This window comes from Salmo salar, chromosome 20 (genome assembly GCF_965601325.2).
Source record: "Salmo salar chromosome 20, fSalSal1, whole genome shotgun sequence".
Classification (NCBI taxonomy): domain Eukaryota; kingdom Metazoa; phylum Chordata; class Actinopteri; order Salmoniformes; family Salmonidae; genus Salmo; species Salmo salar.
In genome coordinates this window covers 16,912,676-16,937,971 of record NC_138310.1, presented here as the reverse complement: position 1 = coordinate 16,937,971, position 25,296 = coordinate 16,912,676, and the positions used below count along the sequence as shown (strand labels likewise).

At 40.8% G+C, this 25,296-nt stretch overlaps 2 protein-coding genes and 1 long non-coding RNA gene across 3 annotated transcripts; 2 read left to right on the top strand and 1 right to left on the bottom strand.

Annotated features, from left to right (window-relative positions):
* The first annotated feature begins 3,953 nt into the window (after positions 1-3,953).
* Positions 3,954-7,105, top strand: LOC106580044 (uncharacterized). Its single transcript, XR_001322791.2, has 3 exons — positions 3,954-4,161; positions 5,606-5,781; positions 6,444-7,105. It is a non-coding gene; the product is annotated as an uncharacterized LOC106580044 (long non-coding RNA).
* A 17-nt stretch (positions 7,106-7,122) lies between these two features.
* Positions 7,123-17,401, bottom strand: LOC106580042 (coiled-coil domain-containing protein 158). The gene is made up of 24 exons (XM_014160606.1): positions 17,353-17,401; positions 16,731-16,785; positions 16,410-16,552; positions 16,001-16,197; positions 15,727-15,836; positions 15,284-15,590; positions 15,105-15,181; positions 14,824-14,934; positions 14,529-14,643; positions 14,089-14,208; positions 13,650-13,847; positions 13,088-13,540; positions 12,654-12,822; positions 12,047-12,190; positions 10,585-10,697; positions 10,209-10,370; positions 10,025-10,117; positions 9,787-9,906; positions 9,299-9,447; positions 9,004-9,063; positions 8,772-8,842; positions 8,387-8,563; positions 8,082-8,186; positions 7,123-7,250 (listed from the first exon to the last, which is right to left on the bottom strand). Exons 3-24 carry the CDS (start codon positions 16,516-16,518, stop codon positions 7,141-7,143), a joined length of 3,270 nt encoding a protein of 1,089 aa, XP_014016081.1. The 5' UTR covers positions 16,519-16,552; positions 16,731-16,785; positions 17,353-17,401; the 3' UTR covers positions 7,123-7,140.
* Positions 17,402-17,749: 348 nt separating this feature from the next.
* LOC106580043 (cyclin-G2) lies at positions 17,750-25,296 on the top strand. Its single transcript, XM_014160608.3, has 8 exons — positions 17,750-17,965; positions 21,856-21,985; positions 22,075-22,212; positions 22,442-22,692; positions 22,828-22,906; positions 22,996-23,094; positions 23,363-23,565; positions 23,794-25,296. The coding sequence occupies exons 1-8, from the start codon at positions 17,928-17,930 to the stop codon at positions 23,906-23,908; spliced, it is 1,053 nt and encodes a 350-aa protein (XP_014016083.1). The 5' UTR covers positions 17,750-17,927; the 3' UTR covers positions 23,909-25,296.

Sequence of the window (25,296 nt, the reverse complement as noted above, 5' to 3'; positions counted from 1 at the left end):
GACTTTATTGTAATTTGGTTTACCAATAGGTTAAATCCTGCTAAAATGCTGTTTGGACAGTATTGGAGACTACAGACTGAGCTGTTGAGTGCAGTCATGCAACATCCTTTTACTTCAGACAACCTTTTACATGCCATTCCCTGGAATCAGACAAAAGATGCCCATTGGTTATAATCCATAGGAAAGGTTATACATCATATCATTAGACGTTGCTTGTTAACAAAAGGGAACTTACTTGAGTGTTATGAATATAATTGCGTGTTAGTTCAATGTACTAATAAGTAAGTACTATAACAATCCCGGGGGTCGGGCCATGCTGGAGGGGGGTGGCATCTGTTCAAACAAGAGAAGCGAAAAATACTGAAACAAATCATCAGGGAAGAAAGATAATAGGCAAGTAATGCAGCAACATTGTTTCTGGGGGGGAAAAACGGTTTGGTTAGTGAAGCGAAAACTGATTTTATTTGTACTTGCTCCTAAGAGGGGCTCCTGAGTAGTGCAGCGGTCTAAGGCACTGCATCTCAGTGCTAGAGGCATAACTACAGACCCTGGTTTGATTCTTGGCTGTATCACAACCGGCCGTGATCGGGAGTTGCACAATTGGCCCAGCGTCGTCCGGATTAGGGTTTGCCCGGGGTAGGCCATCATTGTAAATTAGAATTTGTTCTTAACTGACTTGCCTAGTTAAATAAATAAAAATTGACGGCCCATACATACAACACTATTTGATCATATTGGGAACAAAAACTTTTGGGTGTAAGGGACATATCCTTTGTGCACTCTAAAAGGGTCCAGTGTGCATATAAGGCAACCATTCATACATACCAGGACAAGGAGACTTTTATTTAGAAGGTAAATCATTTTGAATAAGTTCTTCTAATCTAACCCGTCTGGGTATCAGTTTTCCCCACATATCATTCATTGTTTTCTCACAAGTTCCTGTCCTAGAAGCAAGAAAGTGTGCCCATAGCGCTTAGTTTGCACTTTGGCGGCAGTACCTGTTGCACAACAGTGAAGCATTTCTCAGACAAAAGCCACTATTATTCTGACATTTCTGACACCGGACGTGCTTGTTGCACCCTCGACAACTACTATGATTATTATTATTTGACCATGCTGGTCATTTATGAACATTTTTACATTTTAACATCTTGACTATGTTCTGTTATAATATCCACCCTGCACAGCCAGAAGAGGACTGGCCACCCCTCATAGCCTGGTTCCTCTCTAGGTTTCTTCCTAGGTTTTTGGCCTTTCTAGGGAGTTTTTCCTAGGGAGTTTTTCCTAGCCACCGTGCTTCTTTCACATGCTTTGCTTGCTGTTTGGGGTTTCAGGCTGGGTTTCTGTACAGCACTTTGAGAATATCAGCTGATGTACGAAGGGCTATATAAAAATAAATTTGATTTGATTTGATTTCACATTTTTTAAATAAAGTGGTGATCCTAACTGACCTAAAACAGGGAATTCTTACTCGGATTAAATGTCAGGAATTGTGAAAAACTGAGTTTAAATGTATTTGGCTAAGGTGTATGTAAACTTCCCACTTAAACTGTAGATGTGGTCCTCATATTCCCAACATTGAGTGGAAAACTTTGCAACAAGACTAAGAGGATGCAATGCAACTTTTTGAAGTGTAAACAGAAATGAAAATTCACTAACTGCAGATTTATAAAAATGTAAATAAAATACAAAACATAAATGTTTTACATAATCTTATTGCACACATTTTGAGGAAAAGCCTGACAGTGCTGCAACTTTTTTTAAATTGTTTTACTTCTCTGCAGATTTCTGAAATCTACGATTGCAGATGACTATAAAAAACACTAATGTTGTCCTGTTGCTTTGGTTCCCAAGTTGTTGGGACATTTTTGGAAATGCGCACTCGATTGCCAACACCCAACATCAAATGGAACAAGATATACAATGGAATATATTACAAAATATGATTAGCCATAGAATAATAGTTCCACACACACCCACTTAAGTTAGTTAGAACGTTTACATCATGCAAGGAGTATTAATGTTAAAGTACACTGACAACTCCACCTTTACAATCATACTTCGACGTTCAAGTATGTCACGTGTCACATTGCCAAAGTTTGTACATGTAAATAGTTTTTGTTTTTTGGGAGTATATCGTACAAATAATCCTGAGATCCTTTCGATTCCAAATATTTACTTCTCTTATGGATCTGCCAAATGGCAAGGCTCCAGGGAGAGTCGGACCATGGTCAACGCAACTATTTGGAGGCATCATCCAGCTGATCACAACTTCCAAACGGGTCATATTTCAGTCAATATAAATTCATGACACAATTGATGAAATTGTTTCCCAACTAGAAATGCTTGATATTACATCGTAGGGAGAATTTATTTTACACCTCTTCAAAACCTTAAAATCTTACAGTGACGGTTTACAAACCTCAGGGTGCAAACAAACCCATTTTCATATTTTGAATACGTTAATACTTCTTCTAGTCCTTTCATATACTGTATACAGTACAGTCTTGGTAAGGTCTATTTATTATCAAGTGTTCTGAACCACATACCACATTTATCAGAAGACAGTAACACGATGGTATGATGGAAGATAGTACAATAACCTAAACATGTCAAGGAAAGTGGGCAGGCCTTGTCAAAGGGACAACCCCTTGTGAGATGGTCCTGGAGCCAAGAGGACATATTTGCCAAAGAAGTTAAAATATGTCAAATAAAATAAAATTGTATTGGTCACATACACACGGTTAGCAAATGTTATTGCGAGTGTAGCAAAATGCTTGTGCTTCTAGTTCCGACAGTGCAGCAATATCTAACAAGTAATATCTAACAGTTCCACAACAAATACCTAATACACACAAATCTAAGTAAAGGAATCGAATAAAAATAAATAAATATAAATATATGGATGAGCAATGTTAGAGCGGCATAGGCTAAGATGTAATAGATAGTATAGAATACATATACATATGAGATGAGTAATGCAAGATATGTAAACATTATTAAAGTGACTAGTGTTCCATTTATTAAAGTGGCCAATGATTTCAAATCTGTACGTAGGCAGCAGCCTCTGCGCTAGTGATGACTATTTAACAGTCTGATGGCCTTGAGATAGAAGCTGTTTTTCAGTCTCTCGGTCCCAGCTTTGATGCACCTGTACTGACCTCACCTTCTGGTTGGTAGCGGGGTGAACAGGCAGTGGCTCGGGTGGCTGTTGTCCTTGATGTTCTTTTTGGTCTTCCTGTGACATCGGGAAACAAAGTTCATAACCTTTCTGTGACAGCTCCAACAGGCCTAAACTGTTTCACAGTTGGTCGACAAGGTCAAAATGCTGTGAGAGGCATTTACTAAAGGCTGGGACTTCCACAGACCACTAATCCATGAAGTGGAATTTCACTGGCCTAACAAATGGTGCCATGTTGATGGAATCGAATGCTGATGACACTGATGATTTGTCATTCAAGAGGCTGTGATGTTGTTCAACAGTGTTGACCTCAGTCCTGTGACACAGCAGGAGGAATACATGGCGCAAGAAGGAATGAAAACTCTGAAGACCTCATATTACACGACAGGCCGAATTTACAATGTTAAACAATCCTTTCTTTTCCCACTGGGCACACAGTGGTTGTACAAACATTGTTTCAACATAATGTCAATGATATTACGTTGAACCAATGTGGAATAATGTTGAATTGACATCTGTGCCCAGTAAGTAAGCACTCTTTTGTCAGAATAATATATATTTTTTAAGAAATACCACAATCTAGTGGTCAAAACAGTAAGGCTGTATGTAATAATTTTGTTCTTATTTTTTATGTGTTAAGGTTTCATTTATTGTCAATCATGGTGTACAACAGTCCATATTTAAATATGGCTAAATAAACAATGTACATATGTAAATATAGCTAAATAACAAAATTAAGGGTCTCTGGATTTATATTTGTGACATCGCATAAGAACCTCCGATTTAGCGCCAAAACACCGTTACCATAGTATCCACATAACGAACAAACTTTCGATACTGGAATTATGAAAGGGTCGAAGGGCAAGACTCGTTTTACTTTCAATACATGGACATTTGACAAAACAAGGACACGTAAAGACTGATAAAACATTTCAAAATGGACCAATGGAGACCAGAACGATGCTGCCTGCCTAGCCTTGGTAATGTGGATGTGCTGCTAGCTAGCTCGTTACATCTCTCACACAAACGTTAGCTAATGATTGTCGCTAGCTATTGTGGGAGTACCTAAGGACTTAATGGTCAACGTTGGTGCAAATGTTGACGGTCGACCACTAGAGTTAACTGTAGCCCATAGGCCGGCAGATGGCGACATGGCGTCGTTTCATTTTACCAATATCACTGACAATCTGACTCAATATCGCCAGCTTCCGGCCTTTAGGCTAAATTTACGGTTAAGTCCTTAGCTACTCCCACCTTAGCTAGCTAACGTTAAAGACAGCACTGGGTTGCATTTGTTATAGTGATAACAGTCATACTTTAATATCTGGCTGACATATTTTGTCATATGTTTAATTGACTTAGTTGGCTTAGCGTCGTCCGGGTTAGGGGAGGGTTTGACCGGGGTAGGCCGTAAATAAAGGTTACAAATAAATAAAATGTTTAATTGACAAATAATTCAAGACCTTCCACAATCTACTGTCGCTGGAGCTTCCAAATGTGGGCAATGTGAAAGTAATCGCCGTTTAGCTTTTACCCCACAGGGACAAGGAAAAATGTATTGAGAGATTCAATGGGCTATCATCGTTAAGTAACATAGTAGATACAAAGCATTGAAGCGTTTAACTGCAGGGTACTTCCACATCATATGAAGGAATGTGCCTACCTGGATTTGGGGCCAATTTCATCGTAAAACGTTTCCTTGGTGTTAAATACAGTCTGTGAACAAAGTTATAAATTGATGGTTCGGATTACGGGAGGCCATATTCTTTTCCAGTTAAAGGGTTGTACAGATTCAGTTAGATCAGTGGACCATACTTTTTGAATGGCTAGCTCAGAATTTGAGCATTCTAAAAGTTATTTCTGGAGATCAGTTATTTTGTGAGCCCAGATAATTCATTTATAAATCCCATCATTGGATGGTTCGGTAGTTGGGATGTTCTACGTCTCTCTCTGATAAAACACTAAGGAAGTGCTTCTCAAAAGAGCAGGCTTGCTTCTGTAAGCAGAATGCTCTGCAGCAGGCACACAGGGAGCATGTGGTTGCAGTGGAGCACAAACTCAAACAGCATCCTCTGGCTCTGTACCCACATTAAGAGCATGGCATGCCCCCAGAGGTGAGTGGCAGGTAGATAACAAGACTAATTAGCGATGTCATGACATTGAAGATAAAATATGCCTCCTCCTTTTTGCAATAAGACATAAAGGGCATCTTTCCAAACACATCGAAAGGGTTATAGTCCAAGAGAATGCTTAATCTGCGTCCGAGAAACCAGACCCTAAAATATACATCAGATGGCCCACGCACACACTTCTGAATTATAAAAGTAGTCAACTCTTACGCTGTTGTTACAGCATGACTTTGTTTTGCTTACTTGTAACAACACAATTGAATGTACTACTTACTGTTTGTCTTTCATCCGATAGTTGTTTGATCAGGTTATACGTGTCCTGGGCCCGGATATGTGTGTGAACAGAGCTTCTGCAGTGACTTCACCAGAAAAAGAGGAGCATGTGGACGACTGCACTGAGCTGTGTGAAACCATCATGCAGGAATCCGAGTCAGAGGAGGAAGTGAGAGAGGGACCATCGGTCACCGCAATGTAATTTCCAGATAAGTTTGTTTTGGGGCAAACTCTTCATCACTAGGGTATAAACTGTAGTGCAGGACCGGTTCCTGACATAAGCGCTTGCTTAGAGCCCGTGGCCGCAAGGGGACCTGTCCACCTGCCAAAAAGTGTCCCCCCTGCGTCACAGTGGAAATCCCATTGTGATGCAGTGGGGGACACTCTTTGGCAGGTATTATTTAGCATGACAAGTCCCTGACCGAAAATAACTCAGTCGGGATCTCGACTTACTATTGAGAGTAAGAATAGTCTTGCCATCTATCTTAATGTGTAGTAATCATTGCCGAATATCAACTGGACATGCAGCGCATGTGCCCTGACCTTTAGTCATTCTCACTTGTTAGTCATTCTCACTCAGATATCATATCAACATGTGTAGAATTGCAGGAAAAATCCTCTCTCCACCGTCAAGAGAGGGGCCATGAAAATGTTTTTCTGTGAGGTGGGGGACCCCTCAACCAAATCTTACTTAGGGCCTGTCATGCCAAATAATATCCCGCAGAGGGGGACACTATTTGGCATGACAGGCCCCCAAAAGGCTAGAGCCGGCACTGATCTACTGGTATAAGTACTGGTGATGTATGATATATAGCCAACAGTCTGTGCTGTTGTTAACCCTTTTCTTTTTTTTGCTAAAGGATGGACGATTCCTGCCCAAAGAGCTGCAAGCAAAGCAGAGCAGTGCCAAGGAAGACCAGATAATCAATGTCAAACGACTGTGCTCCACATCTCAAGAGGACATCAAGAAAGTCAAGCTTTTCTATGACTGGGTCGCCTCATTGGTAAGCACAGCGAACACAAACCGGCCATGACCATAAAGAAGGTGAGGAGGACTGCGTACATAAAACACAGGACGTAGGGGTTTTGAGGGTGTTGCAGCACCCCCTGAAAAATCTATTTTTTTCCTTCACTGAAGAGGAGCGAGACAATTGATCAAGGCCAGATGCAGCAGGCTCTGCTTCAACACGGAAAGGGAAATTGGTCCTTCAGGCATGTTTCAATAGGCATTATGTAGGTCAGTTTCACAATAGTACACAAGAATTAGACACTATGCTGGTAAAAAAGAAAAGTGGATCTTAATCTGGAAACTCGTGAAAAATTATGTTTAGAAAACATTGCCTGTCTGTCAATGCATGTACATCACAGATCATCCTCAGTTACCTTGAATAAATGACATTTTATGAATAACTAGAGATGCTAGCCTGTTTATCCTTCTGTCATCATATTTAGTGCCAATCTTGTGGTGTTGAAAGTAACATGCCATGGACATTGGCAATTTGAATTAATAATAAAAAGACAATTCACAATACTCAGTGCCTTCATTTAAATACAAGTTTATTTTTGTTCCACATGTAGACATTCACCCAGAGCCTTGCTTTTATAAAGCCTCCCTTTGTCTTTGAACATCAACCTCCTCTCCTGACCTTTTATCATAGAGGACATGTCTGTAAAAAAAAAAAGACAAAAGCTTCTCACAGAAAGTGAGTTTTCATATCAAATTGCAACTGAAGGACAATACAGTTTTTCGGACATAAACAGCAAATGGAATTTCTCCGGGATTAATCAGGAATTAATGTTTCTCTGACATTGAAAAAAAAATATATATAAATTAGACGGGTTGGTTGTTTAGCAACAAAACCGATGCATGCTCAACAATGGGGCAAAACAGATGGGTTGACTTCGATTGTTGACAACATGTAAACTATATTTTGTCTCCAATGTTTATTAAAAACCAATACATTTGCACAATGAGCACTTATTGTCTCACAAATAGCTAGCTTGTGAATTTTATCCATATTAGCACTGACATGAAATCAGTCAAAAGAAGACATGGTATCAAGAATAAGATGAAACTAGCTGAAACAAGTAAATTGTGATTCCCCACATGGCAGTTTCTTGTCATTGTTGGTAGCCATCTGGCCATCCAGAATCACAACAAGTCACGGACTTCTGCCCCATTGAAGCGTGTGCATCGTTTGTGACGTTGTCAGCTAAACCATCTATTTATACATCATGAAATTGACCTACCCCCAAGCCAATATCCTCTTTTTCCTGATTACATTTTTATTAAAGATTTGTCTGCTACACGAGGCAGGGAAGGACAGACATAACAAGGAAGTCTGGATTATCACAACTGTAGAGTGTGGACAACATTGGTATCTAGGCTAATTAATTCAACACTAAATACAGATTCAGTTCTTTAGCACTGATGTCAGTCACCGACCACTGCACAACAGTCATATGAACTCAAAAAACAGTGTCTTTGCTCAACAAACCTTGGTTCTTCATCTGCAAGTCATCCACCATGTTTTGAAGGCTGTCCAGTTTCCCTTGCAAGTGCTTGCATGTGTGTCCTGTCAACTCAGCCTGCGGATTGGCCACTGGACAAACATTTCAAGTGAAACCACAAGTAACTCACTCAGAGGTCAACAGAGTTCAGAAATTCAAACATTATTATGATGACATACTGTAGTAACAGAGGAACTCCAAGCCCATTTAACTGGTGCAAAGAAGGCCTCAGTCATCTCCCACATTGGTTACACAACAGAGGTGTAATAATACTGAAGGCAGTAGGACTTACAGGTGCACATGTCTGCAAGAGGGCTTCCTGCCTGAGGCAGAGGCCTGCTCGGTTGTAGATGCGTGGGGCTGTGGTCAGTAGTCAGGAGTGAGTGTACAGGGGACGTGCGGCCCAGTGCCATGGCTCGAGGTGACGATGTGTAGCAAGGCAGAGATGCAACAAAAGAGAAGTCCTGGCCTGTAGAAATAGCAAACGATGTCTAAAGTGGAGGAAAGATTAACTGATCAAAATGGTATATACCTTAATCATATTACGTTTGAGGGGACCACATGGATGATAAAGGAGACTAGAAGAGTGATACGAAACGTGTGAAATAAGGGAAATTAAGCACATGCTTTGTTAACTGTGTTTAAGCGGTTGGTCGTACCAACAAAGACAAACTCACTCTCGCTTGAGAAGGTGCTGTATAAATTCCGCTCATCCAGATCAGTTGTCCTAAGGAGGTCAGGCACACCACTACACATATTGCATACACAAACATGCATTAGAAAGATGCCACAGACACTGCACATGCATGTGGCCTGAGGAGTAGAAAAGCCAAGACACGGGTAGGGGCCGGTTGCCAACAGCCATGCTCAGGCAGTCAGACACAGAGGTTCAAGGATACATGCTCTTACCTGCTGTAGGTCCCCTTTGTCGTTTTGGCATTATTTGTACAAAAATTGGTGACTTCATTGCTGTAAGATAAATATTTTATTGTATTACATTTGAATGAAAGAGGCTCCACGTTATTTTAGTTAATGGGTTGATTGAGAACCAAATAGAACAATCTTTGTAAACATTTGAGTAACATGTCTCTCTAGTGGTTGTGAAATAAATTGATTGGCGCACACTATAAAATGTGGGGTGAAAACTGGTAACATCATGACCTCTAATGGTCACATGATCTATAATAGATGAGGACAGACTTACAGGGTGGTCCTGTGCACTCTCTCTGGAGCAGACTTCCTTTTGATAATGCTGGTGTGTGGTCCGGGGTTCTCAGAAATTACACGTCGCAGCTCTTTGACTAGAGAACGCAGCTCCATAGTGGGGCTTTTCAGCAGCCGCTGAGACTTCAACTGCAAGAGGGGTGAAGAGGTGCTGTGTAAAATACCATTATGGCCAATACCAATAAGGATTACAGTACATTCAACACAGAAATCTTTTGTTTACTATCTGGAATCCCTCCATGCTTTGAATAAATTGGCTTAAATCCGGCCGTTCCAGAGTCAAGTCAAACGGTTGATGAGCGAGTCTGTCGTGCTACCACAGGAATGCAATCAGGGTGTGTTCTTAATTTTGGGGAAGTCAGATGTGCTGAGCTTGTATCTTTGTTTTCCACAGCCGAATAAACAGCAATAAAGCCAGGCCCTGGGAGGATTGGAGCCATTTTGTAGGAGGTTTCTGTATTGATTTACCTCTAGCAGGCCAGTAGAGCGGTGCTGGGTTGAGGGTAGTGCATTCCGGGCTGTTGGGCTTGTAGGGGAAGAACGCTGAGCATTCCCTGTGTCTCGCAGGTTTTGACCCTGCAGCTCCTGCTGAAAAGACACCGCACTTGAAAAAGCACACAGTAGAAAAGGTAGACAGAAACAACAAAACATCATATGCATTAGACCTCTATAGAGGCAAATGGACACCCGTCTTACTGAACTGTACCTTCACATCCAGAGCATGCTGCAGCTTCAGCCGCACAAACGCCTGCTCTTGCAACTGGATGAAGTCTTGACAGTCAATAATGCTCCCAGACATCTGAGGAACGTAGCAAGTGTAAAAATGGGGGTCGGTCAAAGCGTATATATACATCTCTCTTCATACTGTGTGATAAAGTGAGTTTACACACCACCTTGTTTAGGGTCACCTCCAGTTTGGCCACTTTCTCCCTGAGCAGTCTCTCCAGGGAACGGACGGTCTCCAACTCAGCTGCCATCTGTCTCTTCTCCTCTGTGACTGAGGCCAGCTCCTGGACCTGACGCTTACTCTCCAGACTCTGGTAACGCTTTTCCTGGGAAGAGAGAGACCATATTGAAAGGCAGATTATTATACATTTAAGTAAACACTAGAATCCCTTGTTTAAAATCCCTACATAATTAAGGACACATGCCTTATTTTCTGCATGGAAGCCAGGGCATGTGTAATAGTGAGAGACAAGGGAGATTAACTCAGAATTTGGAGTTTTGCATCATGGAGCCCTAAAGCAGACTTTGAGGTGTTCCTACTTGGCTCATTTTGTCCATGGTTTCCTCCAGTAGTTGGATTCGGCCCTGGAGATAGTGGATCTGGTCTCGCTTAGTTTTTATCTGGTTCTGCATTCCCATGGTAACCTTCAGGCCTGGACAGAAAAGGGGAGGCAGGGCAGAGAGGATGAGTCAATCAAGGTTCATCTACTCTCATCTCTTTCTGTCTACTCAATGGAGGGGGGGAATTAATTAAAGCCTCTATTATACTGAAATTATATTGACATCTAAACTTGTTTTCCAGGATGCTACTAAGAGGCACATCCATGTTCAAAAGTAGTTTTTTTTGGGACGTTATACAGATTAAAACCAACCATTTCCGGTGGATTGACAAATGATTCCTGTTAAAAGTATCCTGTTTTTTAAATTAAGCGATACAGAGTTGGTTACAATTCCAATTTCATCCTCCAGAAGAGGCAAAACGAGTATTACAGCACACAATATGGCTAAAACGCCAATGTACTGATAGAGAAAATAGCAATTTTCTTGGAAAATAAAAATGTATAAGGAAAGTATCATGTTTATGAATGACATTGTAAATAAAGACAGTAAAATTGTCACCCAAGCTATTAACAAAGGTGTATGCCCAATACAAAAGTACAACAAAGTCGTCGCAGCTCTGCCACAAAAATGGAAGAGGCAATTGCTCAAAAGAGAAAGGAATGAATTGGTTGGTCTGCCTCCAAAGAAAATCCATGCATGGCTTAAAATGACTAGTATAAATTGTAAAATGTATCAGTTTTACTTAAGGTCGATAGGTTTGACAACTATGCCAAGGCATCGGGTTTATGAACTGATAGACAAAACAACAATCGTCACATCAATCCGTTCTTTTTAATTAAAACTATTATATAAAATTCTCGTCACAAAAAGAAGGCTCAATATATGGGGCATTGAACAGTCATCCCTGTGCAGACTCTGCCACTAGGAAACAGAACCAATAGATCATCTCTTTTGGTTCTGTCCTTCGGTGGCTCACTTTTGGAATCAGGTCCAGGATTGGTTGTTAATATAGTCAATGTCTGTGTGGACCTACTAACAGTACTGTTAAGAGATCTGAAGAACCACGATCAAACAATGGAAAATATGATTATACTTTTAGGTACACAATTTATTTTGGTGGGGCAATCTCGATAGAAATGGTACAAATAGAGAGGTTTAGACCCTTGTAAGACACCACAGTAAAACAGATGTATATATTGCAAATCAAATAGTAAAATGGTAGTGTACTGGGAAAGATGGGTTAGTCTGGAAATATGTTGGTTGGATTTTAAAAAAATGTATTACTTCCAGAGCTATTTACTCATCTGTTGCAATAGTCAGTTCTCTCGACTAAAAACCTCATGCCTAAACACAGTGTATATTTCCCATAATCATACAAACACAAAATTCTCTGCTATATTATAATGTTGTCCGTGATGTTTGTCAGATATGCAGTGCTGACCGTGTTCGTCCGCCCCCTTTAGGGTCCTCCTGGCCTGGTCCATCTCAGCCCGGGTGGTCTTCAGCTGGGCTTTGAGACTCACCACTACACCCTCCTGCTCCTCACTCTTACTGCTGTGGAGCCTCTTCAACTCCTCATGCTCCTCTGGATGACAGACAGATGGACACACACACACAAAGCACAATGAGGGCTTGGTTGAACATGAAAAACAGTACATGCTGAAGTGTTTTTCCAACACAGTGTAGCAACTTCATCATTATTCTTGCCTTTTGCCACTAAAGACCTGTATTACCCCAAAGACTGGAGAAATGGAGGCCGTTATATCTAATCACTGAAAGGTCTTCAATATTACAGAATTAATAAAGATCATAATTCATAGAGAAACGTTAACAAATAACGGTTTGGTCACAGGAGTAAAACATTTAATTGGATAAATCAAGGACACGACGTCAACACAATTGTTTATGTTGATTAGGGAGCCAGCCTCAAGACGGATAACCACAACACTATCCTGCTGATGAAAGAACTGACAGAGAGGCTGCGCCATTTTATCTGTGCACGGGGAATATTCTCATATGAAAGCCATCTATAATGACAGCTAGTGTACCTGTGAGGGTGACCAGATGCATGCGTTGCATCCCTAGCTCAGCGGTGAGCTTCTGTTTCTCCAGTTTTAGCTCCTTGACACAGTGGCTCTGTTTGGACAGGCCAGCCTGCTGCACTCGCCTCTCCTTCTCCAGCACTGCCAAACACTCCTCACGCTGCTCCAAGTCTGTCTGTACAGGGCGGGACACAGCAGTGTTTGAACATTATTGATAGGATAGCTTTGAAAACACACCCAAAAAGAAAACATTGGAGTATTATAATCCAAGAGAAGGAACAATTCTTGGTGTTAACTGAGGATTCCCTTTAGCAGCCTGTATGACCTCTGGCCCAGAGGTGGAGGAAACAACCAACCATGAAATTAAAGTAGGATGATGCAAATAAACTATGATCAAAACTAAGTAGTCAACTAACTAGCTAACTAACTAACAAACCAACCCTTAGCTGTTGGATCTCCAGCTTGTGCTCACTGAGCTGGTTGCTGAGGCGGCTCTTCTCATCGTGCAGGGAGTCAATGCTACGGCCATGCTGTACCGTCATCTGAGTGGTGCTCTCCATCTGCAGCCGCAGCAGGTCCACCATCTTCTCCCGGTCCTCCAGCTTGAGCCTCAGCACCTCAGTCTCTGCCCTGAGGGCCTGGCAGCGGCCTTGGGCCTCCTCCAGCCTGGTCCGGCCCTGCTGCGCCTCCTGTTGCCTCAGCTGCAGCTCCCTGTCCCTCTCCTCCAGCAGCGCCTGGACCCTCTTCAGCTCCTCGTCCCGGTCCCCATGTAGGGCCTGCAGTCTCAGCTCCTCGTCCCTGGCCCTGTTCAGCTGGTCTGTGGTCAGTTTCAGCTCCCCTCGCAGCACAGCCAGCTCCTCCTGCTGCTCCCATTGATGCTTCTCGCCCAACAACTGGCAGAGGAGATACAAAATAGTAAGTGTTTGACAACTAAGGCCTTGAAGTCATTTTTCATTAAAAAAACATTTAAACAAACAGCTCAAGGCTTAATTTCATTCTCACCTGAGCCTCCATCTGTGCCTGGCAGTCATCTTTGAGAGATCCCACCAGAACCTCCAGCTGCTGCACCCCCAGGTGTCGCTCCTCCAGCTCCCTGCGCAGCCCGTCGCTGGTCACACTGTGGCCCGTGTCCCGCTCCCACAGCTGTTTGGTCTCCTCCTTCTCAAGGGCCAACTCCTCACGGGCCTGTCGGAGCTCTGACTGACCCCACACGTAACACAGTACCCACTCTTACTCATCGCTGTTTGTGTTCATATGTTTGGATTTATTCAAAACGTTTTTATTTTTTATCAAAGCCACTTTACCATTTATATATCAAATACATTGATAGATGTAGGCTTTCTGGAATCTAAAAAAATTTGCAATGTTCTTTTTCCACAGCAGCAGGGAGCACACTATGGCTGTATCCTCCCTGTTTATGTCTGAGGCTGGGCTGTCTTACCGTGAGCTGGCAGAGCTGAGAGTCCAGCTCCTCTGCCTGCTGGAGAGATCTGTCTCTCCCTCTCTGGGCCTCCTCCACCTGAGACTGGGCCTCAGCCAACTGCTTCTCCAGAGCACTCACCTGGCACACAACATCATGACAACCCAAACCTTCAGAACCTTCACATAGAATATTACCTTGCAGGCTGCTGAGGGGAGGACAGCTCATAATAATGACTTAAACGGCACTAATGGAATGACATCAAACACATAGAAACCATGTGTTTGATACCACTACACTTATTCCGCTCTAGCCATTACCACGAGCCCATCCACCCCAATTAAGATGCCACCAACCTCCTGTGTTACAATGTCTACCTCCTAAACTTCTGTTTGAATAGGCCAAGGCCACTATCATTATTCTAATAATTTTACAACACAATAGGGATATGTAGCCATTACCTTGTCTTCATGGATCCGCTTGGCATCCAGTAGATCGGAGCGCAGGGTGGAGAAAGCTGACTCCAAGTCCTTGACCTGACACTGGTGCACTGAAGCCTGACTCTCACCTTGTTTTCTGGTCAGAAGGAAATAATGCATGTTTTTGGACACTTTCTGAAAGATAAGACTGATGTCTCACAACTAAATTAAAATATAGGTGATATAATTCATTTGGGGGGGAAAGAGAGAGCTTTGAATTGAATTCAACTCAGAAAATGTGTAGATATTGTATTGCTAGTTAATTCACGTCTCTCACTGTAACAATTCCACCTGGACACACAAGCTGGAGGCACTGCTTCTGGAGCTGCTCAATTTCTCAGTCAATATCGCCACCTCCTGGTCATGACTGGTAATAAGCTGCTCCAGTCTGGAAAAGAGCAAAGCAAGCCAAGCAAGGCAACTTGACATGTCGCCTCAAGGAACTTATGTCGTAAACATACTTACAGTTTTTAAAAAATCAGAGAAGTGAATGAATGACTAATCCCAGGTAACCCAAGTGGCTGAGGCAAGAATTGTCAAAAGTTAATGAAAAAGTACCTTTCCCTTTGCTCCTTCAACCGTATCTCTGCTTTATCTTGGCATTTCTGTTCTTGAGTCTCCATCTGCTCTTCCACCTGGCACAATGAGTTTGGAATAGAAAGATACAATATCAAGACCAACATGTCAAACCTTTGACAAAAGTGTTTAGAGTGGCATAAAACATAAGACTGTATTACCAGCAGGAATCTTTCTCTCAGATTGTGATTCTCATGCTCCAAGTCCTGTAATACTTTCTCCACCGCAACTCCCAGTGCATCATGGCTGGTGTACAAATAGTTTCTACACCGTTTCTCATAAGCCAACAGTGTGGAGTGAACCTCCTGTAGTGTACGCTCCATTGACTCTGCTTTCCTGCTTTGTGACTTTGCTTCCTCCTCAGCCTCCAGTAGCATCTGGTCCCCTGTCTGTTTATTGATTTGCAGCACTCTGATTATTGCATGCATTTTCCCCATTACATCTGCCTGTTTTCTGCTCTCTTTCATTCTGAGGGACAAAACAATTAACATTGGCGCAACTTATATCCTTTACTTCCTTACTTTTACAGTTAAAATGAGCTGAGATCTGTCCAAAGGTATACAGTACAAATGGCCTACATTGCAAGGGTTTTAGCATGAATTACCTTAGATCAGTCAGGGCATCTTTCTCAATCTGTACCTCGTGCAACTTTGTCTGCAGCTTGATGATCGACTGACGCAATTTGAACTTCTGCTGTTCATGAAAAGCAAACATCTGAAAAAGTATTAGCAAATGTGCTGCAATCAATGGCAACTCTGTGGCACAGAATTGCATGGCTTTTGATTCAAATAATTTAGTTCAGGAGGCCTCCTTCAACCAGATTATATCAACAACTCTCGCAGGAAAGGAAAATAAATAGTCCTCCATCTCAGACTAACCTCACTCAGCTGCTTTTGGAGCTCCGACACCTGCTGAGAGTAGTCCTCTATTACATTTTCCAAAACATCTTTCCCAGGGAAGGTTACGCCACTTCTGACCACCTCCAGATCCAGGCCATCCCGGGCATATGTAAGAGGCTGGATCAAAGACGGTCGGTACGGAGACAGCACTTCTGAGTTATCCTCTGATGAACCATCTGTAAAAAAAAAAAAAAAAAAAGATACAAAAAAGGGGGGGGGGGGGCAAAAGAAAAAACGTGTCACAGTAAAGTACTACAGGTAGTATCAGAATTCAAAATAGGTTAGTGTCATATTTTGATGTGTTACTGTATAGAGCTAGTACTAGCTATCGTGTACGCATTGCAATGGCTATATTTTTATTAATGATACAAGAAAACCTCATACTCACCCATAAAAATGGGAAAGTAATTTATTTGTGAGGGTGAGCTGCTGGGAAATGTGCGTCCCATTTTCTCCATGGTAATGTTTGTTGCATGTTCCACTTCTTCTTGCAGCATTTGGGTCTCCTTGGTTCGTCTGTTGAGCTCCTCACTGTAAAGAAAGCCAACCTAACAAATTCGCTTCCAAATGGATGATGGTTCATGGTGCAAAAGGCAGACTGTTTTCAAATACAGGTAGGTAGTTAACGTTAGTGTTTTGAAAAAGGAGGTAGGGCAGTTAACAGGTAACGTGTTATCTAGCTAGAGAAACTTACAAGTGGAAAAATTACCTAAACTCATCCAGATTCTTGTACCTTTTAGGGACAGTACTGGTGTCATTTGTACCTGTAAGGTAGGGATAGTTATCTTAATTAGATAGCCTAAGGGGGTGGCTCAGTGCTGATGGCGCCAGGGATCAGTACTATGACAAAAACGTTGCTAGCTAACGACGTTATAGCTAGCTATTCAGGTTAATTGACTTACTAGTTGTTGTTGGAATCTCGTGCAATAATCCATCATCAAACAATTCAGACGATTTATGGATAGATAAATCACTATCTTTGGGTATGGAATTTTGAGATACAGATGACATTATCAGTTGGTTAGCTATCTGGTCGTGTGGGATAGCATGTGCAAATTAACAAACGGCTACAAGTAACTACTATGACGTTAGGGAAGCTTAATCGCTCGCCATGGAAACCGTTGATTTCGTGCTTTCTTCAAAGTTGGTGGATTTTAGAAACGGTAACGTTAGCTAGCTAACGCCACAAACTTGTTCATGACTTTATAGATACCATCTCAAGAACTAACAGAAAGATATTTACTTTACTGTTAAATACAAAATATTAAAGGGTAGTAGAACCTGTTGTAGTTCTCACAGTTTACGAGACACGCAAAGATTTTATAACTAACCCAAGATAGACCACAGCCTGTTGTTTCCAATGGGGACAAATGAGTCATACTGGGCAGAACAAGCCCGAGCTAGCGAGATCCTATTGGCGCGTTCTAGAAATTATTTGCATGTTTCGTTTGGGAACGCCTACTCCGTGCAGTGCGCCTGTGCAATACCTAAATTCGCCTTTACACTCCTAAACAACGCGATGTATTTTTATTTGGCAATGCTCATAACATATTATAGTTTTAAGAACAGAAAACCTTTTCGAGATCAAATGTTTCATCGATGAGAAAATGTGCAGAATGTCGGACAAAATCTATCTCGGTCCATCTTCTCCCACTGCCGGCCACTGGGCTTCCTCTCACCATCATATTTGGTAGTGATTGGAAACGCCAAGCGGAAGCTTCACATTTATACATTCGTCGAAATATATCTCATTGTTCTATCTGTGGTTCAAGCGTTGTTGTTTGTATTGAGTTCAAGACGGACATTATCAACACCAACATTACATTAGATGACCATTTAGGAAACATAGTGTTAATTTACGTTATAGCTAACATAATCGAAATGGGAATGTGAATACTGATTTGATATGTGCACAAATTCGTCTTGTTCCAAGCGTTTGGCAAGGTACGAAATTGCTCTGTCTTGTTAGCTAACTTAGCTCACATTAGCTAGCCTAGCTTGTTGACACTTTTTGCTTTGCAGCTGGTATACTGTATACTCTTAGCATGTAATTTTGACATACATGGGATCGTTTTTCATTAAAGATTATTGACGTTAATTAATTGCGTCAAAAATAATGTCACAATATGAGCTTGATGCGTGACCTATATACGACCGTTTTTTTCAGCTAACGTTAGTAGCAAGCTAAATAATATAGTAATAATTCGATGTTTTTTATTTAACCTTTATTTAACTAGGCAAGTCACTTAAGAACAAATTCTTATTTACAATGACTGCCTACCCCGGCCAAACTCAGACGACGCTGGGCCAATTGTGCTCCGCCTATGAGACTAAACTGCTTGCTTTTAAATCCATCCATTCTACTATCAATAAGATTTTGGTGGATACTTTTTAAGAAATAATGTTAAAGATGACAGGCAAAGGTCTCCATGTAAACCATAAAACATAATGTTAATTTAGACTTCATTAAATAAGCCTCAACAGCAATTTTGTCTATCACTACATTTGGCTGTTATTTCTACATTATGGTGAATGTCATTTCTGTCCATAACATCATTTGAGGACATCATTTCAGGTCAAAATGAAAAGAACAATACTGCAAGCAACACAAGTTACAGATTTGGCTTTTGTTTGTTAGCTGATTAACTCCAGCGTTTACAAGAGTTGAGCGGCGACTTAACATTTTTTAAAACTAGCTACTGATTTCAGCACCCAAAGAATAGCCCACAATTACACACAAGATTGTTCTGTGTAATTGTGTACTATTCTTTGGTTGCTGAAATTAGTCGTTTTTTTTTTAATGACATTTTATGTGACATTGGCGCTCCAGTCCACCCACCCTAGACACTGCTCAACTCCATTGTAAATTGAGGAGTTGAGTTTAGGCTGCTTGGATTTGAGTCCTTTTCTGGATCAGAAATGAAGAAAAATGATACTGATATGAGAATATGTGGGGAATAAACGTTTGTCAATAATGATCACTCATATGCAGATAATGAGACAGGATATAGTTGTTAGTTAGTCAGCTATAGCCAGTCAGTGAATTCCCTATCAACTTGATGATGCTGCCATTTAAAACAGTGAATACTAGCTAGCTAGCTACATTTTTGAGTTGATAAGAAATTGTTGGATGGCACAACACATGTATATCATTGTTAGCTAGCTAATCAACTTATCTGGCAGAAATATTTGTTTCCTAATAAGTAAACTACCAAGCTAGCTAGTTAGCTCTAGAAAGCTAGCTAGCTAGACAGCCATTGGTGCTGCCTGCAGTCAGCTAGCCAACTAACATTAGCTAACCACCAAAACGTGGCTAACTACAACATGAAAATAATATAGCTATTGTATTTCTGATCAAATATTACCATATAGCTAGACCCTTTCTAATAAATGTACTCTGGAAATATAAATAATAATATATGTACTCTGAACAAACGGTTACCTAGAAAACGTTAGCTATCCCTATTGTGTCTAAGCTAGCTAGCTAGCTAACCAAGGATATCAATGTGATCTCTCCTGGCAAAATTCCTTTAAATCTTTTTCTCAATCTCAAATACTCTCACGACTGTAGCACTGTTCCTAAATAAAGATAATTGTAAACAGCAGTGAAGTTGGAAGTGATTTTATTACTGTTAGCTAGTTAAATGGAGAACATTGAGAGCAATCGTAAAGGCGTCTTTTTGTAGGCACTAACAGAGGCTTAAGGCCTGCACATACACAGGTTCCGTTTGCTCCTGTCAGAACTCGGCTAGGGGAAGCAACTATTAAGTTCATGTTTTAAGTATCCCTATATTTCTGTCATTACGGTGCTATCACTCTGTTGTTACGGTGCTATCACTCTGTTGTTACGGTGCTATCACTCTGTTGTTACGGTGCTATCACGCTGTTGTTACGGTGCTATCACGCTGTTGTTACGGTGCTATCACTCTGTTTTTAGTACGCCTGCGCAAGAGTCTCACTGGAGATGGACCTGGCCAAAGTGCAATGGCAACTATGTACTGTGGAAATACGATTAATTAAACGTTGTTCAACTGGAACCTAATCGTTGTCATTTTTAGTTAACAGCAACCGTCTGTGCTCGCATAATTCCTAAAGACCTTCACTTTAAAAATGTGAAAAAGCAGCAATATTACTCTTTGTTCCTCTTGAAGCACCGTAGCAACAACATAGCGAGAAACACATCCTCAAAATAGTAATAATTAATCTAAGATAAATCAAGAAATCTGTCATTAATTTGGAAGTTTTTGCCGAAGAGGTCTTAGTCGCGCAATTTTACATCTAGCTAAGATGTTTGGTGCATGAAAACTAGCCGTCTCTCGTTGAATGACAACGAATTCTTCATGTTCCCACACCTACTAGGAGTAGTACTGCTGACCAATCACCGACGAAGGTGTGTAGGGTGCAACTGCATTCCGCAATTCGGGACATTCCTGCATCTCCTGTACATAGACGGGGAGGGGTAGGGACACAGTAGGTGGCAGTAATGCACTATGACGTTGGATTCCAACCGCCGATAAAACCCACAGAAGAGGCGCGGCCGACAATGGTAGCTAGCTAGCTATAGCTAGTACGCACGGGCAGAAGGCGTCTTTCGCCCTCGGTGTCGCTAACTAGCAAGTTAGCTAGCACACGGTGTTTGCCAAGCCTCTCGCCCGCTGTGCTAGCTGGAGGCGGGGGCGACCGGTAGACAGTTGCAGTTGCACACTATTGCCTCAAGAAAAAAATGTGTGTGCTGGAACAGTCGGAAAAACTGTTTTGACTGGGAAGCATGCAACAGAGTTAACTGCTCCATCGCTCGTTGGCTAAAGCCTATGTGAAAATTTAATAGGGTTTTTGGATAAAAGGCCAAAATAAGGTCTGTGGTAAACACAGGCTTCGGAGATCTTATACGTTTTGTTCTATATGATCATCTTAATCAGCTAATGTCACTTTTTGTGAATTTTGAAGCATTTATGTAATCAAAATAAGGCTTCATAATTCATAAAGGTCATGTTAACTGACTGATATTATCTCATAGAACAAAACGTATAAGATCTTCTAAACCTGTGTTAACCTCAGACCTTATTTTCGGCGTTTATCCCAAAAACCCAGTCTTTCCCCGTTAATTTCCCCCCATTGGAATGGCTGAACGAACCAGAGGTTTAATTTCCGTTTTTTAGGACTACAAACTGGCGAGCTCTTCTGCAGCATAAATCTGACCAACCGCCGACAGCTTCATGGCGCAGGGCAAGTGAAAAGGGAAAAATACTTAAAAATCCCAGCAACGGATGATTTCCTGACTGAAATGAGCTGGATCAAATATAAAACGTGAAATAGAGTTCTGATTGTGTTCTCAACGGTACAATATCGAGCATGTGAGCTCAGATATGTGTGAAATTGTGCACTTAAATCAGATAACTGAACCTTTTCAGATGATGGCATTTTCACAATTACCTGAAATGACAAATTCCAAGCATTTCAAAGGCACATGTTGACAGGTGGTCGTTCTTAAGTGTTATATCAAGGATACAAAATCTAATCTGAACAAAATATTATTGCTGATTATTTTATCCTGTGTTTAGCTGTTGTGTAAAGAGTTGTTTTTATTTTTACAACTGGGAAACCTTTGCCTGTCACTGTTTTAATTATCAATAATGCTATGCTTTTCGTTTTTAAGAATTGTATTGGGCCTATTGTAATACATAGCTAGCAATCTAGCTAGCTATGATTATGGGTGGCTGCCATTGACATTTTGACACCCTGTGGGTGGGGTAAAGCAGTCCCCCTTTCTCTGAGGGAAATGTTACAGTTTATTTGTTTTGGATCTAATCACATAAAACAAAATGTTTTTTCAGGATGCAGGATCTTCAAGACCTTGACAATGAAACATGTTGGCTTGTCAAAGAGCTAAAGTCATACATTGCTCAAGAAGCAGACTTTTTACCAAGGGAAACTGGCCTCAATATAATGGAGTCTGCAGCAGAGGTAGGTATTGCTATCCCATTGACCCAGTTTTATATACTGTACTTACCTTTCAGCAGTGTTTTGATGTGGTATTTAACATTCATTTTCAGAATCACAATGGAGTCTCTGCAAAATGCAGAAATGCCAAAGTTGAAGACCTGTGGAGCCTGACCAGTTTCTTTGGTTTCAGCACCCAGACATTTGTCCTAGCTGTCAATCTACTGGATAGGTTCTTAGCCATTATGAAGGTGTGTATTTTAAATATATTTGTTTTGTGATGTGGTCATACTGAATACTGAATATTCTACATAATTGGCATATTTGATGAATTTTTTTAAATTATTGTTTGATACCTCTGTTGTTGTTTACGTTATGTACATTTGCATGCCTTTTATTTCGTTTTTTTATTTTAATAGAACTCTGCAGAAGTAGCCCACTAATGCTGACTAGTATATCACTATAATGGTATGTTCACAGGTCCAACCTAAGCACTTGCCCTGCATTGGAGTCTCCTGTCTCCATATTGCTGCCAAAATGGTTGAGGACGAGTGCAACATCTCACCCACCCATGAACTCATCCGCATCAGCCAAAGCAAGTTCACTGTTTCTGACCTCAGCCGAATGGAGAAGATCATCTCTGGAAAACTCAACTTGGAGCTCAAAGCCGTCACAGCCTTAACCTTTTTACACTTATACCATGCTGTCATTGTATCACTTACATCAGAAAGGTGAGCACTTTGTTTCTTAATTGATCACTTTTCGCATTATGTCATCAGTATTTTTCCAATGGCTAGATGCTGTAAAGTTGATATCCTAATGATCAGTTGACATGAGGATCACATGAGAGTTCCCTTTATTTTAAGGGGGGAGATCCCAAGCATTGGGAGACTGGAAGCCCAGCTAAAAGCCTGCTTATGCCAGCTTATTTTCTCTAAAGCAAAAGTAAGAATTATTCCCAATACACTTTTAAATGACAAGAATGTTAACTTTGAGTTGTAGGACTGATAAGTTTTTTTATTTTTTTTCTTCAGCCATCGGTGCTGGCACTGTCTGTCATAACTCAGGAATTTGATGCCCTCCAGTCTCTTGCTATGTTGGAAATTGTCCAAGAACTCAAAAGGCACCTAAAGGTATTATACAGTTTACTTACAGAGCCCTCAGTTTGATATGATGGTGTTGTGACCAATGGCATTTATTATATTGTTATACTACAAAGACCCACTAAGGCTGACACTGACATTATATTTTACCCTGGCACTGAACAAGTGAAGTCATCTGACAACATGCTACATGGAAACTAGCGCCTTCTGGCTTGGATGACTACTCTATTTATTTATATTTATTTATTATATTTATGTCTTCCGCCAGCCTCTCAAATGTTTCCTGTTCCCTTCACAGATTGTTGACAGTGAGTTACTCTACTGGAGGGGACTCGTGGCCAAATGCATGACTGAGTACAGCTCAGGTGAATGTAACAAACCAGACAACAAAAAACTGGTGTGGATCGTGTCCAGACGAACCGCCCAAAATTTGCACGCTAATCACTTCAGTGTCCCTGAACTGCCGACTATTCCAGAGGGCAGCTGGGGTGAAAGTGAGAGGTAAACAAACAGCCCCTTTTAATGCACTTCACTGTTTAATAATAGAATAACATTTGATTACATTAGAGCTACTGTGTGTTAACATAAAGGCTAATTATTAAATTGAACCGCAACGTAATGCACCACATCACTTCTACATTGCTATGATGTTTCAGGGAAGAAAGAAAAGTTAACTCACTAATCTGAAGATAGTAATGATTACATCTGTTCTCCCCTGCATATATTTAGTGAGGATTCCTGTGAGGATATGAGCTGTGAAGAGGACAGCCTGTGCGGCTCTCCTGGCAGTGATGCAGAGGGAGCCTTCTTCCCCTCGGAGTTTTGCAACCAGGGCAGAAAATGATACTCCTCTCTTTTTGACGAGCTTAAATTCTCGATAGAGATTGTATGTATAACCAGGGTGCTAACTGTAACTTTTCCCTAAATGTAACTTTCCTTGTCGTTTGTAAAAACATTTATGTTAATTACTATACAGTATGTGTGACAGATGGGTATCTAACTCAAGTTGCCTGCGTGACTTGTTAGACCTCTGAGCTAAAGTCTAGGTGTGGAAGCTAACACATCTTCCGGTCCAAAGTAAGTTTACTGATCATGGGAGCGTATTCAACAAACCACCTCTGCTACGTACGTATGTATTCTGGAAATACTGAACAACAGGCCCTACCAAGTGCCTGTGTTAATCCATGTGCAGTTTTTAAACTTTTGTTATGATTTTAGATAAGATCTTAGTGGAATTTAAATTGCAATATCTTGGCAGCTGACTGGCAATAAGATCTCAAAATGCCTTTTTAAATATGTTCCTGGTGTCAATCTATGTCAAAACTTGACACATTCCAGTTGTCATTAAAGGGATAGTTCACCCAAATTACAAAATGACACATTAGTTTGCTTACCCATGTAATAAGCAGTCTATGCACAAGGTATGACAGCAATCTATGCTTTGGTTTAGTATCCCTGGCACTGTTCCACATGGTAACATTTTAGCATTTGTGGCACAAATCCCATTCAAGTCATCGGTATTAGCAGTTTTCACGCATGTCCAAATCATGCAAAAGTATCTCAAATTGATTATGAAGTTCAACAAAGTCACTTCTAGATGTTTTGAGCATTTTGCATGAAAAATACAACGTTAGATTTGTTCCACAAATGATAAAACTTTAGCATGTGGAAACAGTGCTAGGGATGCTAAACCAAAGCATGGATTGCTGTCATACCTTGTCCATAGACAGGGTAAGGAAACCAATACACTATGTCATTTGGGTGTACTATCCCTTTAAGCACAAGGGCAAAATTATTTTCTTCCTAGGATGTCCGTCCCGCACACTAACTGTTCAATCAATGGGAAATGCCCAACATCGGTACATTGTGCAAGTTTTACCGGTTTTATAGAATAGTATTATTGTAGTAGTTGCCAGTTCACCATGTTATTGTAATGTGTTTGTGATTATACGCAGGATGATACTGTATTCTATTAATGGGGACTTGTATGGAAGTATGTCAATGGGATTCTGTTAGAGAATGATGTTGATTCAGTACACGTGCAAAATATTTATATGTAAATGAATTACACATTTACATAACTTGTATAAGAAATTATAAAAAAAAGTGAATGTTTTATCATTCTTTGTGAATAAGCCATTTTATGTTACTGTATATCAACATGTTGTTATAAACAAACCATGTTTGCTTGGAAAAAAGAACCCTGCAAATAAAAGGATTACAATTTTTAAA

Bases quoted from the DNA above. Each gene is read 5' to 3' on its own strand.
- LOC106580042 (XM_014160606.1), bottom strand. From the start codon at position 16,518: ATGCTGCAAGAAGAAGTGGAACATGCAACAAACATTACCATGGAGAAA. The intron at 12,191-12,653 runs GTACACTAGCTG...TCTGTCATCCAG, and splicing joins GCATCTGGTCACCCTCACAG to AGGAGCATGAGGAGTTGAAG. The intron at 8,843-9,003 runs GTAAGAGCATGT...CAATATGTGTAG, and splicing joins ACAAAGGGGACCTACAGCAG to TGGTGTGCCTGACCTCCTTA.
- LOC106580043 (XM_014160608.3), top strand. From the start codon at position 17,928: ATGTGCACAAATTCGTCTTGTTCCAAGCGTTTGGCAAG. The intron at 22,693-22,827 runs GTGAGCACTTTG...CTTTATTTTAAG, and splicing joins GTATCACTTACATCAGAAAG to GGGGGAGATCCCAAGCATTG. The intron at 23,095-23,362 runs GTATTATACAGT...TTCCCTTCACAG, and splicing joins AACTCAAAAGGCACCTAAAG to ATTGTTGACAGTGAGTTACT.